This window comes from Talpa europaea (genome assembly GCF_964194135.1).
Source record: "Talpa europaea genome assembly, chromosome: X".
Taxonomy (NCBI): Eukaryota; Metazoa; Chordata; class Mammalia; order Eulipotyphla; family Talpidae; genus Talpa; species Talpa europaea.
The window spans coordinates 38,879,756-38,898,150 of NC_140081.1; the positions used below are offsets into that span (position 1 = coordinate 38,879,756).

At 40.8% G+C, this 18,395-nt stretch overlaps 1 protein-coding gene across 1 annotated transcript; it reads right to left on the reverse strand.

Moving 5' to 3' along the window:
- Positions 1-352: 352 nt before the first annotated feature.
- Positions 353-2,845, reverse strand: LOC311187116 (zinc finger X-linked protein ZXDB-like; the record flags this gene model as incomplete). The annotated part of the gene is made up of 1 exon (XM_084258376.1): positions 353-2,845. Exon 1 carries the CDS (start codon positions 2,828-2,830, stop codon positions 353-355), a length of 2,478 nt encoding a protein of 825 aa, XP_084114502.1. The 5' UTR covers positions 2,831-2,845.
- Between the last annotated feature and the right edge of the window lie 15,550 nt (positions 2,846-18,395).

Sequence of the window (18,395 nt, forward strand, 5' to 3'; positions counted from 1 at the left end):
ATGCAGTTTTCATTACATTAGAAGCACATGCAATAGTTAATCACTGTAAAATGTCCTAAGTTTTTTCCAGAAAGAGCACAAAATCATGAAAGTACAGAGCTGAAAAAGACATTAGAAACACCTTATTTTATAAATAAGGAAATTAAGGCTCAGATAGGTTAAGTGACTTGCTCAGGGTCACCCAACTTGACAGTTCCAGACTCAAGATCAGAATTTAAATCTCCAAACTTGTAGCCCAGGGCTCTGTTCTTTGTCAAACCTATGAAAAAATGACTGCATTTTAAACATTCAGTCCAGAATATCCTTAAAATTGAGTGTAATTAATAAAAGTGGTGAGGAATGAATAGTTAGTTCATACCAAAAATGAGCTGCCAGTCACTGTGATAAGATCTGTTTCTTTCTGAGAACCATGGTTCCCTGGGGGATTGGAGAATCCAAACTGGGTTTCTTGCTCCTGTCCAAAGAAGTCAGAGTCAGGATGCACTACGTTCCAGTCCACTTTGGTTGGTGTCAGTAGTTCTGAGACACTGTTTTCACAAAGAGTGCTTGAAGGAGTCAGAGCATCTGTGTCCCCTGTTAGCTTGCTGCTGGGGGTCAAAGCTTGGGGCTCTTGACTGGAGTTTTTCACAGCCAAAGAGCCCAGAGATCCCAATGGCCCTGCACTTAGACTGGAGACATCATCCACATCTGAGGGGCTCTGCTGAAAACCCGCGGCAGTCGTTCCGAAAAAGAGGGAGGTATCCAGACTCTGAGGAAGGTCACTGGTGGCCATCAAGGACCGAGGGTCCACAGCCTGCCCTAAGGCAGTATTATTATTATTATTATTATTATTATTATTATTATTAGCAGGGAGGTTCCCTGCCAGAGTTGAGCTCATAGAAGCCACATCAATAGTCAAGATCCCAGCGTTCACCAATGCGGTGTCCAGCACTGCAGCAGAGCTACTGCTAGGCACATCAGAGAAGAGAGACACTAGCTCTGCATCACTGAGATCCCTCGGTCCCTGGCTGGTAAGTTCACTGCTGGGCGTAAGAGAATTTGCAGCTTCCAGCTGAGCTAAGAGTTCCTGGCCCAGGTTGTGCCTTTTGGCCATGTGTGTCTTCATGCTGTGCTTGGATGTGAATAGTTTATTACAAGTGGAGACTGGGCAACGGCTTTTCCAAGTGTCCACAGTCTGCAAGTGTTTCTTGGAGTGAATGTAGAGGCTGCTTCGAGCAGAGAACCTGGCACAGCAGCCTTCCACTGGGCACACAAAAGGCTTTGTGCCCAGGTGGGTTATGCTGTGGCCTTTCAGATGTTCGGCCCTTGTGAAAGATTTCCCACAGCCTTCCACAGGACACATGAATCTCCGGTCATCGTCGTGTTTCCTTTTATGCCGTAAGAGCTTAGACATGCTGGTGAAGTTCCAGCCACAGCCATCAAAGTCACAAAGGAAAGGTCTCTCGCCCGTGTGGCTCCTCAGGTGAATTTTCAGTCGACAAGCTTTGTCGTACTGTTTGCTGCAGCCAGGAAAGGAGCAGGAAAAGAGTTCCTGTTCCCGAAAGTGGGCGCGATTATGGGAAAACAGAGCACTCACCGTGATAAATGTCTTCTTGCAGCCGGAAAACGCACACTGGTAGGGCCTCTCAGGCTCAAAGTGGCTGCGCTGGTGGGCGCTGAGCTTGGCCTGGGTGGGGAAACTCTCCTCGCACACCTCGCACTTAAATGAGTTCTCCTGCTCATGGCCCTTCATGTGCGCCTTGAGGTTGTACACCGTGGTGAAGCTCTTGCCACAGCCGTCGGCAGGGCAGCCGAAGGGCCGCAGTTTGTCGTGCGACTGCAGGTGTCTCTTAAGCTTGTAAGAGGTGGTGAAGGTCCAGCCGCAGCCACTCAGGGGACACTTGAAGGGCCGCTGGCCCTGGCTGCTGCTGTGAGTCAGCAGGTGCACCTTCAGCTGGTGCTTCTTGGCGAAGGTTTGTCCACACTGCGCCTCAGGACACAGGTACAGCACCACGCCCGCGCCCGGGCCCGGGCCCAGCGGCCCTTGGGTACTCTCAGCGGCGGCCCGGCCCTCCGCCTCCTCTTCAGGCGCCGCCGGGGCGGGTGCGGGTTCGGCCGGCTCCGCTAACAGGAGGTCGGGAGGCAGGTCCGGACAGTCGCCCGGCTGCGCAGCGTGCGGGGCCCCTGCTTGCGGAGCGATTAGACCCCCAGGCTGCAGGGCAGGCGCCACTCCGGGCTCCCAGGCTGGCGGCGGGGGCGTGGCTAGGGTGAGGAAGCCGTTCTCCAAGCGCAGCAGCAGGTCCTGGTTGTGGATGGTGACGGTGCCCGCGAAGGCCGCAGCTGGGCCCAGACCTGGGGAGGGGATCGGGGCCCGGACTGGGGCCACTGACAAGCAACGGGGGCCCAGCGCAGGCAGGCCCGCGGGGTTTGAGCCGCTCTCACCCCCCTGGAGCCCTGGGCTTGACTCAGCCTCCTCCCTCCATACGGGCCCTAAGGCCTGGCCAGAGCCCGGTGTCTCCACGTCGCCACCCACCGGGTCCAGCAGCACCAGGAAGAAGTCGTCGCGGCCGCCGCCGCCGCCGCCGCCGCCGCCGCCGCCAGCTTGATTAGGCCTCGGAAGCAACAGGCTCGGGCCCGGGCCCGGGCCCGGGCCCCGTGAGGCCGCGCGGGCCTCCTCGCACCGCGGTCCCGGCCCGCCATCTTGGGGGCCCCGGAGCAGCAGGAGGCGGCGCGCGGGGACCCGGCCAGCCCGCGGGTCGGGGCCTCCGTGGACCCGGCCGCCGCCCGCGGGGCTGCCAGCGCCTCCGCCCCGTCGTGTCCCGCGAGCCGTGAGCAGCCTCGGGATTTCCATCTCCGCGTCCGTGAGGCCTGGGCTGGAACCAGAGCCGCGGAGGAGGCGCGACCCCGCCCCCTGCCGCGGGCCTGAACACGATCCTGAAAGGGAAAAAAAAAAGTGCAATGCGCAGAAACTGGCCCTATCAGATATTAAAACGTGTCTAACGCCACAGTGATTTAAATATTCTGGTACCGGGTCTCTGGAACAGAATAGAAAGCCCAGAGGCAGTGTCCGGTATGCGTAAATAAGTGCCACGATTAATATTCCTAGGAAATCAAGGAGGTCTTCTAAGGTACTAGAGAAATGACAGCTCATTCCAGCATAAATGGTGCTGGGATATCTAGGTATCTATCTGCTAAATGCAATTTAAAAGGGTAAACACACTTGGCATGTACGCTGTATACACCAAAGTAAGCCACCCCATCCCCTCCCAGTGCTAAGCATGGTGCTTAGTGCTTTTCCTGTGTTAAAATTTGTTTCTGGGCTAGACTGATGACAGGAAATTCCTGAAAGAATGCACTGTGTCGATATTTACCTACCATAGTGCTAGTAATTCGTACTAAAAATGATGCCCTGCCCCCCATCCACATACGCACGAACGCACACACACGCACACACGCACACACCGAACTGCCATATCCAGTACTGTCCTGAGTAAGGTGCTCAGGAACATTTGCCACATAGTTAATGATTTTTGTCCTACTGATGCAGAGGTAGGTTTAGCTAACACTCATGTAACCAGGACCAGAATGAGGAAGAAGTAGTGCCAAAACACAATACCACTGTTCAGCCTAGAAATGCAAAGTCTGGACGATGAAACCACTTATGTTGAAATCGGGAAAACACAACAACTCCTGGGTTCTCCCGATACAGTGCACAACTTAAACCAACACTTTGCCCTTCCACCTCTGGCTACCCCATGGTAAATTTCGTGTCCTATCTCACTGCCCAAGGAGGACCTTCCTCAGTTTATTCTAGATCCTCTAGCAGTGGAAGTCTCTGGAGAGGAGTACCAGTTAAATGTGAGTACCAGTGAAAAATTAAGGCTAAACACTAAGTCACTGCAAGGGACTCTCCTGAGAAAAATGCACAGATAACTGACCATGTCCAGTAATCCCCGTGTGCCTGCTTGCATTTAAGTGTGGTGGCCCAGGTTTTGATAATTTATAAAAGATTATAGCCATGTAACCAAGACCATGGCCAAGAAATAGACCATTCACAGCCTTCCAGAATACAGCCAGCCACTGTATTGCTCCCCATTACAGCCCACAACCTCCCATATGGATATTACCATTATCGAGACTTTGTGACATTTTCAGTGCTTTTCTTTGTAGTGTTACCACTTATGTACACACCCCTAAACAATACAGTTTATATGAAATTACTTAAACAGAACCACCCTGTGTGCTTCCTTTCATGGCTTGCTTCTTTCACTCTGCATCATACTTATTTAAGAGACTCAACCATGTTGTTCATAGTAGCTGTAGATCATTTGTCTCCATTGTTGGCTAGCATTCCAGTGTATGATTTTAGCAAAGTGATGACGATTATACCGTTCAATAGTGGACGTGCACTACGGCATTTCTGGTTTTGGACTATTATTGTGAGCAATGCCGCAGTGAACATTCTTGGGTAGTTCTCATGGGACACCTGTACATAAAGTCACTGGGCCAAACAGTATGCCTATCTTCAGCTTTTCTAAATGATGCAGATGTTTTCCATAATTTCCAATCAATCCAGCCAGTAGCATAGAGAGGTCCTGCTACTACACATCTTGACCAGCACCAAGTATCGCCATATTGTTTGTTTGTTTGTTTTTTGACTGTTACTATTAAGCTTTTGCACATTCTCATGCACATTCTCATTCAAGCCTTTTGAATTTTCTCTTCTCTGAAAGACCTGGTCAGGTTCAAACTTTCAATCATTTTTCTACTCGATTTTCTCTTGTACTTACTGATTTAGTGAGTTGTTTATGTGTTTCAAATACTAGTCCATTGGTATTTATGTGTGTGACCAAAATATCCCCTTACTCTTCTGTTAACATTTTCACTTGCTTATGCTGTGCTTTGTAGATGGACAAGCTCAGCTATAATATAGTCAAAATGTCCATTCTTTTCCTTGTGGATAGTCACTTTCGGTTTAAGAAATCTGTCTCTACCCTGGGGCCATGAAAATAATATCTGTGTTGTTTTCTAAAATTATTTACGGGGAGAGTCTTACCTTCCACACTGATATCTTAATCCACATGCAAGTCATGGTTGTGTATGGTGTTGAGTAAGGTTGCATTACATTTTTATTTTCACGTGGATATCCAGTTGTCTCCATGGACCTCATATTGAAAAGCCTGCCCTTTTCTAACTGATATGCAGCACCTCATATGTCATAAATCATCTACCTATGTAATGGCTAGTTTCTATGCTGTCTTATAAGTGCAATGGCCTCATCGATCCATGTGAAATATCATGTATCTCTATTAATTACTACAGAGTCCATAGTCAATCCTGATATTTGAATAACACTGATCGTTTCTTCCATGTTCTTCAAAAGTTTCTTGGCTGCCTTTGGCCCATTTTGACTCCATTTACATGATCAATACATCAGAAAACTCAACCAAAAACTTGTTAGTGATTCTAAATAGAATTGTGTTTAACTTTTAAATTTGACTGTTTTTTCAATATTGAATACTTGATTCATGGGTATGGTCTCTCTCTCCTTTTAATAAGAGCATCTTTAATGTGCCCCAATAATATATTATAATTTTCCCATAATAGGACATTTTAATTAAAAAAAAAAAGAGAGAGAGGCCCTCCCTAGTGGTGCAGGAGTTAAAGTCTCAGCACTATCAAGTTGTCACCAGCCACTGTGGCATGAGTTTGATCCCCGGCCAGGGAGCTAACCCACGTGGCACCACAGGCGTCTTAGGTCTGACCCGCTGCTCCCCTCAGCACTGTATTTCAATAGATCCACCTGTTCAGCTCCACATTCTGTCTCTGGTGAATCTTCTCACCCCCCTCAAACCCCCCCCCACACACACACCCCTCTGGCCTATATCCCAGTGTAAGGTAAATAGTTTTCAGGCTTTTCTATCCTCCCACCATTAGGATTGCCCTGCCTGATGGGGTACCTGCAGTTGTTACATTGTTGTGCTGTTTACTTCTGTGAGCCATAGGAGGATTATTGAGATAGTCACCAACAGAAGAAGAAGTGGAAGAGGTAGGTGAGAGTAAGGGGAAAAAGAACACCAGAGAAGCCCAGAGTGAAGACTTGCATCTCTGCCTGCCGTGTACCTGGTTGCTGCACTACATGTAAAAGCTCAATAAAAGCCCGAGAAACCCACCGAGGGCTCCAGGACTCTCCTTTACCCCAGTCTGCTTGAATCTTAGAAAACCTGCACTGTGCCCATCCTGCCCCCACACCCAGTTCTTGTATGCATAAGTAAATAAAAAATAAATAAATAAAAGTAAATAAAAAATAAGTAAACGAAAAATAAAACTTTTTTCAAAAAAGAAGGACTAGCAAAAAACAGTTCTTTAGTAATGTTTGGAAACTTCAAAAGACCACTTTCATTAGTCAATGGCGCAACCAGACAAAAGATAAATAAGGCTATAGAAGGTTTCAGCCATAATGGAATCTACAGACATATAGAAAATACTGTACACACCAACAAAAAAATACACATTTTTCTCAAAAACACATGGCATATCTTTTTTTTTTTTTAAATTGAGGCAGCATTGGTTTACAATATTGTATGTGATTCAAAGGCAAAGGATCACCCCTTCTCAGATGCATGTCACCACACCACATCTACCACCAAGGCACCCCTAAACCCTCCACCATAATCCACTGTACCCCCTGTCGTCTTTGTTTCTACCCTCATCCTGCTGTCTCTATATTCCACATATAAATAAAATCATCTGGTATTTGCCTTTCCCCTTTTGACTTATTTTGATTAACAGTATGCCCCTCCCCCAATTCCATCACTGTTGTTGCAAATGACAAGAGTGCATCTTCTTTTTCTATAGCTGAGTAGTATTCCATTGTGTATTTATACCACATGTTTTCTAATCCACTTCTCTGTCCTTGGTCACTACGTTTGTTTCTATAACTTAGCTATTTTAAGAAGCACTACAATGATCATATGAGTGCATGTTCCACATATTTGTGTATGCTTCTTCATGTTTGTTTATTTTCAAACTAGTGTTTTTGCATAATTTGGGTAGATATCTAGGAGAATAATCCCTGTATCATACATTAGGTCTATTTTCAATATTTTGAGAGACCTCCATATTGTTTTCCATAGCCTAGAGCAGTCCACATTCCCACCTACAGTGTTGTGTTGTAAGAGGATTCCTCTTCCTCCAGATCCTACCCAACACTTGTTGTGTCTAGTCTTTTTGATAGGGTCCATTCCCACAGGTGTGAGATGGTATCTCATGGTAGTTTTTCATTTCAATTTCCCAGATGATAAATGATGATGAACATTTTTTTTCCTGCACTTGGCACATTCTTCAGAATAGAACATATGTTATAACGTATAAAGCTCTGAATAAATTTGAAAAGTTTGAAATCATGCAAAGAATTGTTTCCGTCCAAAGTGGAATAAAAGTAGAAATCTATAGCAAAGGTAAAACTGGAAAATTCACAAGTATGAGGAAATCAAACTACTCACAAACAAATAATGATCAATGAAGAGATAAAATGAAATTTAGAAAATATGTTTAGACAACAAAGTCAAAGCCACAGCACATCATAATTAATGGGGTGCAATGAAAGCAATACTATGAAAGACAACTTATTGTGATAAACATTTATTTTTAAAGTGAATAAAGATCCCAAATCAAGAAACACATTTTACAAAGGGACTAAAACATGGAAAACACAGGAGAAATAAGGAAATCATAGATTATATCAGACATGAATGAAATAAAATATAAAAAATTAGAAAAGAGTCAATCAATGACAGTGACAGTTGATCTAAGAAAAGCACAAATTTGACAAAACTTTAGCTCAGTTAACTAAAAGAAGACTCAAATTATTAAAATCAGAAGTGAATGTGGATTATCACTCCAATTTTGCATAAAAAGGGTAGACAGAGTAGAATTAGAGATAAGCAGTACACCAAGAAATTGGATGACCTAGGTGAAAAGCACACATATTTAGCAATAAACAACCTATGAATGTGGGTTTGTGAAAAAACAGAAAGTCTGAATAAACATGAGTAGGTGATTGAATCATTAATGAAAAATCTACCAACAGGCAACTGTCCTGCGCACCTGCGACTATGCAGATATTTATTTTCACAGACCCTTTCCTTTTGCAAAGCAGCAGCAGCTCTCCTACCCACTTGTGATTATGCAGGTGCTTCTTTTTGTTCTCCTTTTCCTAATAAACCTGTCCTTTTAAAATGTAAGTAAAAAATGGCCTCCACGCATAATATGATGGAATAGGGGATTTTTTTTTTCTTTATGTGTGCAAGCTGTTTTTTTTTTTTAAATGAAGTAACATTGGTTTACAACTCTGTGCATGATTCAGAGGTATAAGTTCACATCTCTTTATTTTATTTTATTTTTTTAAAGATTTATTCATTTATATAAGCATTGGGTACAGTCAGAAGCGCGGGAGGGTGAGAGAGTTCACCAGAGCCAGAGCAGGGAACAGAACAGGCAGAGAGACGAAATATACTTCTGAGGGGAGCAGCGGGCTCGGCAGGAGAGGTCTGCGTGCAATGGGGGACCCTCGCCTGCGGCCGGGGATCGAACCGGCGCTGCAGAGGCTGCGGACAGCTTCGCAGCCCAGCGCTGAACCGCTGCGCCACCAGGGGAGGCCCATGTTCACATCTCTTTAGATGTTTGTTACCACACCACACCCAGTACCAAGGCACCAATAATCTTCCACCAAAATCTATTAGGTACACCCTCCCCACTTACTCTCCTCCTCCCCTTTCTGGTGTTCTTAATTTTACAATCAGAATCCTAGGTTTTATTTTTGCTTTTTTTTCCCTCACCCTCCGTTTTGTTTATCTATATTCTACACATGAATGTAACCATCTGGCATTTTTCTTTCTTCTTCTGATTTACTTTGCTTAGCATAATCTGGAATAGGAGGTTTTAATAAACCTCTCCACTAAGTAACCCTGAAAACGCTAAATAATGCTCTCAGGGTTGTATTAAATCATTGGTAATCACTGGCATTTGGGGACTGACACATGGATGTTTTTTCTCTGATGCTGGTGGCTCACTGGGGTTGGAATAGGGTGAAGGACAGGGAATTGCAATCAGAGTGTCAGCCTTTCTAGTCAGCTGAAACACAACAACAACAACAACATCAACAACAACAACAACAACATGGGATCGGGCACAGACTGGCTCACAAACCTTGTGCAGAGGGTCTTATCAGTGAAGGTGAAGTACAGACTTCTATGTGCATGGAAGCTGGGAAATTTGATTTAGTCTTAGAAAATCTGACTGTCATCAGTGCAGATGGAAGACTCCCATTCCATCTCCCTTCAGGAATTGAGCAGTTCTGAAATTAGACCCAATGTGCACCATGGAGAGGGAGAGAGCAAGTAGAAAAGGCCCCGAAACTCAGGCTCTGTCCCGAGATCAGTACCTGTTCTGGACCCAAGGGAAGAAGACATGTTGTAGGACTCTTTGACTTGATTGGACCTCCCCCCAAGTCTGAGACCAAATCTTCACACTCCTGCTACCCCTGACTCCTCTACCTACCACCAAGGTAAACTGTGAAGATAAAGAAACGAAATGAGTCACAGGGTCCCACTGAGAAAAATTAAATAAGGCAATACACAGGCCTACGAAACAAAGAGCTTCAGCACACAAGGTGGAAAAGTTCAAAGACAAGAATTACAGTCCAGAGTCAAATATAAATGACACAGAAATCAAGCAGCTAACAAACAATGATTTTAGGATTACAATCATGAAAAAACTAAAGTAAATCCTAGAAGATTAATCACACATGAAAGTTAAGTTACCATCATGGAGATAATATCCAGCAGAAGAAAGCATTTTTAACAAAATTTAGGCCACTTAAAAAGTACAAAAATGTTATTGTCTCTTTTGCTGTGCAGAAGCTCTTTAATTTGATGTAGTCCCAGCTGTTTAACTTTGCCTTCACTATCACTGCTTTGGGTGATGTGTCTCAAAAGATGTCTTTGGGGTGCATGTCAGGTAGTGTTTCGCCTATATTTTCTTCTATGTATTTTCTGGTTTCGGTCTTATTTCTAGTTCTTTTTTTTTTTCCAGAGTCAAGACTTATATTTATTTTCCCAAATACACGATATTATTGCAACCTGATTAGTATGTTACGTACTATGGGCATGGGGACTTCTACCAGCATGATTGGCATCCCTCTTCAGAGAGGTTTGATAATGCTTTTTTTTAAATAATAAATTGTATTTTTATATTCCCTATACTTTGCAACCCCCCCATTCTGACCCCAATCCCTCCCCTCCGCCCCCCCCCAAAAGTGTCTCTGGTTCATAGTTTTTTGATTTTGATTTTCACTTTCTTATACTTATTCATTTTCCTGGTCCCTTATTTAAGTTTTCTAGATTCCTGCTATGAGTGAGACCATCCAGTATTTTTCTTTTTCTTTCTGGCTAATTTCGCTGACCATGATCCCTTCCAGCGCCATCCATGTTGCTGCAAATTGCATGTGTTTACCTTTTTTGAATGCTGAGTAATATTCCATTTTGTATATGTACCACATCTTCTTGATAAAGTCATTTATTTTTGGGCATTTGGACTGTTTCCAAAGCTTAGTTATTGTAAATAGTGCTGCTATAAACAGAGGGGTGCAGGTGCTCTTTGGAATTGATGTTTCTGTGTCCTTTGGGTAAATACCTGGGAGTGGAATTGCTGGATCATATGGAAGCTCTATGTTTAGTAGGTCCAGAAATCTCCACACAGCTCTCCATAGTGGTTGGACCATTTTGCACTCCCACCAAAAGTGCAGAAGAGTTCCTTTTTCTCCACACCCTCACCAAAATTTGTTGTTGTAGTTTTTTTAATAATATGTGCCATTCTCACTGGTGTAAGATGGTATCTCATGGTAGTTTTGATTTGCATTTCCCTGATTACAAGTGATGTTGAACATTTTTTCATATGCCTGTTGGCCATTTGCATTTCACTTCAGAGAAGTTTCTTTTTAGCTCTTCTGCCCATTTTTTGACAGGATTATTTTCTTTTTTGTTGTTGAGTCTCATCAGCTCTCTTTAGATTTTTGTGATCAGTCCTTTATCATTAGTGTTGGGTGCAAACATGTTCTCCCCGTTGGTGGGGTTTCTCTTTGTTTTGGTTATTGTCTCTTTTGCTGTGCAGAAGCTCTTTAATTTGATGTAGTCCCAGCTGTTTATCTTTGCCTTCACTATCACTGCTTTGGGTGATGTGTCTGTAAAGATGTCTTTGATGTGCAAATCACGTAGTGTTTTGCCTATATTTCCTTCTATGCATTTTATGGTTTCAGGTCTTATGTCTAGTTCTTTAATCCATTTTGAGTTGATTTTTGTGTATGGTGTGATGTAGTGCTCAAGCTTCATTCTTTTGCATGTAGCAACCCAGGTTTCCCAGCACCATTTATTGAACAAACTCTCTTTGCTCCAATGCATAGTCTTTGCTCTTTTGTCAAAGTTAAGTTGACCATAAATCTGTGGGTTTACTTCTGTATTTTCTATTCTATTCCATTGGTCTGTATGTCTATTCTTGTTCCAATACCATGCAGTTTTGATGATTATGGTTTTGTAGTATAGTTTGAAGTCTGGGAGTGTGATGCCTCCATTCCCTTCTTTTTTTTTCAGGAGAGCTTTGGTATTTGGGGTTTTTGTGATTCCATATGAATTTCATCATAATTGTTCTATTTCTTTGAAGAATGACATTCAAATTTTGATTGGAATAGCATTGAATTTGTATATTGCTTTTGCTAGGATGGCCATTTTAATAATGTTTATTCTTCCAATCCATGAGCAGGGGATGTCTTTCCATTTCTTTGTGTCTTCTTCTATTTCTTTTAACAGTGTTTTATAGTTTTCTTTATATAGGTCCTTTACCTCTTTTGTTAGATTTATTCCCAAATATTTGATTTTTTTGTTTGAATACGAAAAGGGATGGTTTTCTTGATTTCTTCTTCTTCAGATTTATTGTTTGTGTATAGGAAGGCTACTGACTTTTGCATGTTGATTTTGTATCCTGCCACTTTGCTGAACTGATTGAGGAGTTGAATTAGTTTTTCTTTGGAGTTTTTGGGGTTCTCTATGTATATTATTATATCATCTGCAAATAGTAATAGTTTGACTTCTTCTTTTCCTATTTGGATTCCTTGGATGTCTTTCTCTTGTCTTATTGCTCTGGCTAGGTCTTCCATATTATATTGAAAAGTAGCGGTGAGAGTGGACATCCTTGTCTTGTTCCAGATCTTAATGGAATTGCTTTCAGCTTTTCACCATTGAGAATGATACTGGCTGTTTGCTTGTCATATATGGCCTTTGTGATATTGAGGTATGTTCCTTGTATCCCAAGATTTTCAAGGGCTTTTATCATGAATGTGTTTTGCACTTTGTCAAAAGATTTCTCAGCATCTATTGATATTATCATATGGTTTTTATATTTCTTTTTGTTAATGTGTTGGATAACGTTGATTGATTTTCGGATGTTAAACCATCCTTGTGTCCCTGGAATGAATCCTACTTGGTCGTGGTGAATTATCTTATGGATACATTGTTGGATTCTGATAGCTAAAATTTTATTGAGGATTTTTGCATCAGTGTTCATTAGGGAGATTGGCCTGTAGCTTTCCTTTTTTGCGGTTTCCTTGTTCGGTTTTGGTATTAGTGTAATGTTGGCTTCATAGAATGTGTTTCGTATTGTCCCTTCCTTGTCAATTTTTTGGAAGATTTTGTGAAGGACAGGCACTAATTCGTCTCTGAATGTTTGGTAGAATTCATTTGTAAATCCATCAGGTCCTGGGCTTTTGTTTTTGGGGAGGTTTTTGATTACCATTTCAATTTTGCTGCTTGTCTGTTTACGTGTTCCATTTCTTCTTCATCTAGCTTTGGGTGATTGTAGAGTTGTCGGAATTTGTCCATCTTCTCTAGATTGTTGAACTTGTTTCCATATAACTTTTCATAGTATTTACTGATTATTCTTTTGATTTCTGCTGTGTCCTTTGTGATTTCTCCTCTTTCATTTGTGATCCTGTTTATTTGTGCTTTCTCCCTTTTTTCCTTGTGAGCCTGGCTAGGGGTTTGTCTATTTTATTGATTTTTTTGAAGAACCAGCTCTTGGTTTCATTGATCTTTTGGATTGTGTTTTTAGTTTCAATTTCATTTATTTCTGCTTTGATGTTTATTATTTCTTTTCTTCTCTGTTTTTTTTTTTTTGTTATTCTTTTTCTAGATCTTTGAGCTTCGAGATTAGGTTGTTTCTTTGAGTTTTTTCTTGTTTGTTGATGTGAGCTTCTATTGCTATATATTTTCCTCTTATTACTGCTTTTGCTGCATCCCATACATTTAGGATATTGGTGTCCTCCTTGTCATTCAATTCAAAGAATTTTTTAATTTGTTCTTTGGTCTCCTCATTATTCCAGTGGTCTTCCAGTAGTGTGATTTTTAATCTCCATGAGGTAGGAAAGTTCCTTGCCTTCTTTTTATGGTTTATTTCTAGTTTGATGCCTTCATGGTCAGAAAAGATGGTTGGTATGATTTCAGTCTTTGTGTATCTGTTGATGTTTGTCTTGTGCCCCAGTATGTGATCGATCCTGGAGAATGATCCATGTGCACTTGAGAAAAATGTGTACTCTGTTTTTTGGAGGTTTAGTGTTCTATAGATGTCTGTTAAGCCCAAATGCTCTAGCTCCTTGTTTAGAGCTTTAGTTTCTTTACTTATTTTTTGTCTTGGTGATCTATCCATTGTTGATAGTGGTGTGTTGAAGTCTCCCACTACATAGCACATGAAACATTTTTAAGGAAGATTATATGCTGGGACACAAAACCAGTCTCAATAAACTTGAAGAATGAAATTATATCAAGCTTCTTTCATAATTACAATGACATGGAGCTACAACCACAAATCTATCACAACATGATGAATACAAAAAATGTTCTGAATGTTCTCCATAACTTTTGAGTCATGGAAGAAATCAAAACACAAAAGAAACATCTAGAAAACTTGAAATAAACATATGAGCCACCAGATCCTATGGGATGCAGCAAAAACAGTATTAAGACACATTTTTTTGTGCATCCCTTCTGGTGCAAGGGGTTAAGACACAACCTACAAACCTATCCTCAGCCACGACAGTATGAGCTCGATCCCAGGCCAGGGCGCTACCCACATGGTGCAGCAGACCTCTCCTGACTCACCCTCTGTTCCCCTCAGCTGTGTATTTCAATCAATCTGCCTGTTCTGTTCCCCACTCTGTGTCTGGTGAATCATCTCACTCCCCGCATCTATGGCCTGTACCCCAGTTCTTGTATGCATAAATAAATAAATCTTTTTAAAAAAGTCTTTAGAAAAAGACACAACATTTTAGCAATATAGGCACTCATAAATAACAAAGAAAAATTCAAAACAAGCAATTTAACTTTTTATCTGAAGGAAAACGAACAAAGACAATAACAGTCACTAAATGGGACTTTTTTGGAATATAATTAGAGCATAATGTGCAAGACTGGGGTAGGCATATAAAGATAATAAGGAAAGAAAATAAGTGATGTAATGGACCAGGTGCACTTAATATACATATGTAAAATTTTCCATGCCAAGAAGTAAATATACATTCTTCCCAGTGCACATGAAACATTTTTTTAAAGATTTATTTATTTATACATACAAGAACTGGGGTACAGGCCAGAGATGCGGGGAGTGAAAAGATTTACCAAAGACAAAGCAGAGAACAGAACAGGCAGATTGAAGTACACTGCTGACGGAAGCAGCAGGCGAGTCAGGAGAGGTCTGCTGTGCCATTTTGGTTGCTCCCTGGCTGGCTGGGGATCAACTCTTGCTGCAGAGGCTGCAGATTGCTAGATTGCTTCATAGTACATTTCTTAACCCCTTGCACCATCAGGGAGGCCCTGCACATGAAATATTTTTTTTTCTCTTTTTTTTTAATAATAAATTTTATTTTTATATTCCCCCATACAATTGCAAACCCCCCATTCTGACCCCAATCCCTCCCCTCCCGCCCCCTACCCCCCAAAAAGTGTCTCTGGTTCATAGTTTTTTGTTGATTTTGATTTTCACTTTCTTATAGTTATTCATTTTCCTGGCCCCTTATTTAAGTTTTCTAGATTCCTGCTATGAGTGAGACCATCCGGTATTTTTCTTTTTCTTTTTGGCTTATTTCGCTGAGCATGATTCCTTCCAGCACCATCCATGTTGCTGCAAATTGCATGTGTGTATATTTTTTGAATGCTGTGTAATATTCCATGGTATATATGTACCACATCTTCTTAATCCAGTCATCTATTTTTGGGTATTTGGGCAGTTTCCAAAGCTTAACTATTGTAAATAGTGCTGCTATAAACATAGGGGTGCAGGTGTTCTTTGGAATTGATGTTTCTGTGTCCTTTGGGTAAATACCTAGGAGTGGAATTGCTGGATCATATGGAAGCTCTATGTTTAGTAGGTCCAGAAATCTCCACACAGCTCTCCATAGTGGTTGGACCAGTTTGCATTCCCACCAACAGTGTAGAAGAGTTCCTTTTTCTCCACAACCTCGCCAACATTTATTGTTGCTAGTTTTTTTAATATGTGCCATTCTCACTGGTGTAAGATGGTATCTCATGGTAGTTTTGATTTGCATTTCCCTGATTACAAGTGATGTTGAACATTTTTTCATATGTCTGTTGGCCATTTGCATTTCCTCTTCAGAGAAGTTTCTTTTTAGCTCTTCTGCCCATTTTTTGACTGGATTATTTTCTTTGTTGTTGCTGAGTCTCATCAGCTCTTTGCAGATTTTTGTGATCAGTCCTTTATCGTTAGTGTTGTTGCACATGAAATATTTTTAAGGAAGATTATATGCTGGGACATAAAACCATTCTCAATAAACATGAAGACTGTAATCATATGAAGCTTCTTTCATAATTACAATGACAGGATGCTACATCAACCACAAATCAATCACAATATGATGAATAAAAAAATGTTCTGAATGTTTTCAGTAACTTTTGAGTTATGCAGTTTATTTCAATCAATATGACTATTCTGTTCCCCACTCTGTTTCTGGTGAATCATTTCACCCCCCGCATTTCTGGCCTGTACCCCAGTTCTTGTATGCATAAATAAATAAATCTCTAAAAAAGACACAACTTTTTAGCAATATAGACACTCATAAATAAGAAAGAAAAATTCAAAATAAGCAATTTAACTTTTTATCTAAAGGAAAATGAACAAATGCACCAACATTCATTAGATAGAACTATTTTTTTTAAATTAGGGTTTATATAAATGAAATGGTAACCACAAAGATATTTTTTGTCATATATTAGTTTATTTATTTTTTTTCTTGCTTTATTCTATATATTTTTTATTGTTATATTCCCCATACAATTGCAGCCCCCCATTCTGACCCCAATCCCTCCCCTCCCGCCCCCGCCCCCCTAAAAGTGTCTCTGGTTCATAGTTTTTTGTTGATTTTGATTTTCACTTTCTTATAGTTATTCATTTTCCTGGTCCCTTATTTAAGTTTTCTAGATTCCTGCTATGAGTGAGACCATCCGGTATTTTTCTTTTTCTTTCTGGATTATTTCGCTGAGCATGATCCCTTCCAGCACCATCCATGTTGCTGCAAATTGCATGTGTTTATCTTTTTTGAATGCTGAGTAATATTCCATGGTATATATGTACCACATCTTCTTGATCCAGTCATCTATTTTTGGGCATTTGGGTTGTTTCCAAAGCTTAGCTATTGTAAACAGTGCTGCTATAAACATAGGGGTGCAGGTGTTCTTTGGAATTGATGTTTCTGTGTCCTTTGGGTAAATACCTAGGAGTGGAATTGCTGGATCATATGGAAGCTCTATGTTTAGTAGGTCCAGAAATCTCCACACAGCTTTCCACAGTGGTTGGACCAGTTTGCACTCCCACCAACAGTGCAGAAGAGTTCCTTTTTCTCCACACCCTCGCCAACATTTGTTGTTGCTAATTTTTTTAATATGTGCCATTCTCACTGGTGTAAGATGGTATCTCATGGTAGTTTTGATTTGCATTTCCCTGATGACAAGTGATGTTGAACAGTTTTTCATATGCCTGTTGGCCATTTGCATTTCCTCTTCAGAGAAGTTTCTTTTTAGCTCTTCTGCCCATTTTTTGACTGGATTATTTTCTTACCACAAAGATATTTTTGAAAGAAAAGTGAAACCAGGAATTTTCTCTATGTCAAGAAAAACCTAAGTAGTTTATCATGAGAAAAAATAACAAGAGAAAATGCCAAGAAGAAGAATGAGAATACAAAGGTTAACATTTACAAAAAATGACACAGAAATATAAAGAGCCATAAGAGAAGACTATGAAAATCTATATGCTAACAAATGGGATGACCTAGAAACATAAAAATGTCCAAGACTGTATCAAGACAAAATGGATCGATTGAACAGAGCAAACACAAGCAAAGAAATCAAATGAATAATAAAAATTCTACTTAGTTTAAAATTATTCCAGGACATATGGCTCAACTAGTGATTTCTAGCAAATATTGAGATAAGAAATAATACCTATTCTTCCCAAAGTTTTCAAAAAAAAATTACGGTGTGGGGGGAACAATCCTAAATGCATTTTACAATGTTGATGTTACCTTTATTGCAAAACAAATATGAGGATAGGAAAAAAAAGGAAAATTATTGACTGAATATCTGATTAGTGTATATGTAAAATTCTTCAAAAGAATCTTGAAAAATTGAACAAAACAACACATTAAGAAAACCATATATCATGGGCAAGTGGAATTCATACCAGTGATGCAAGTATGTTTCAATATATGCAAATCAACCAACATCATTCACCACATTAACCAAAGGAAAGATAAAAATCACATAATCAAATGAATAGATGCAGAAAATGTATATGAAAGGATTTAACATCCATTTAGGATAAAATTCAATAAATTGGGAATGAAATGAACATATCTTAACATAATAGAGTACATATATGACAGCTAACATCATACTTAATGTGTGAAAATGTAAAAGAGCTTAAGAAACAAGATAAAGGTGTCCATTACAAATTCTACTGTCAAACATAGCATTGGACATCCTAGCCAGAGCAATTAGGAAAGAAAATGACTTAAAAGTAAATGGGGGGCGGGAGGGGAGGGATTGGGGTCAGAATGGGGGGTTTGCAATTGTGTGGGGGAATATAAAAATAAAATTTATTATTTAAAAAAAAATAAAAAATAAAATACCAAAAAAAAAAGTAATCCAAGTTGAAAAAAAGAGAAATGAGATTTCAGCCACCAGTCATTTGGGAGCAGATACATGTTCTACACTGGGCTGTGCAGGCCCTTGCTTTACATCAGGGATCTTCAGCAACCCACTGGTAAGTAGCCCTGCCTGCAGGCCCAGCTTCCAGTGTCT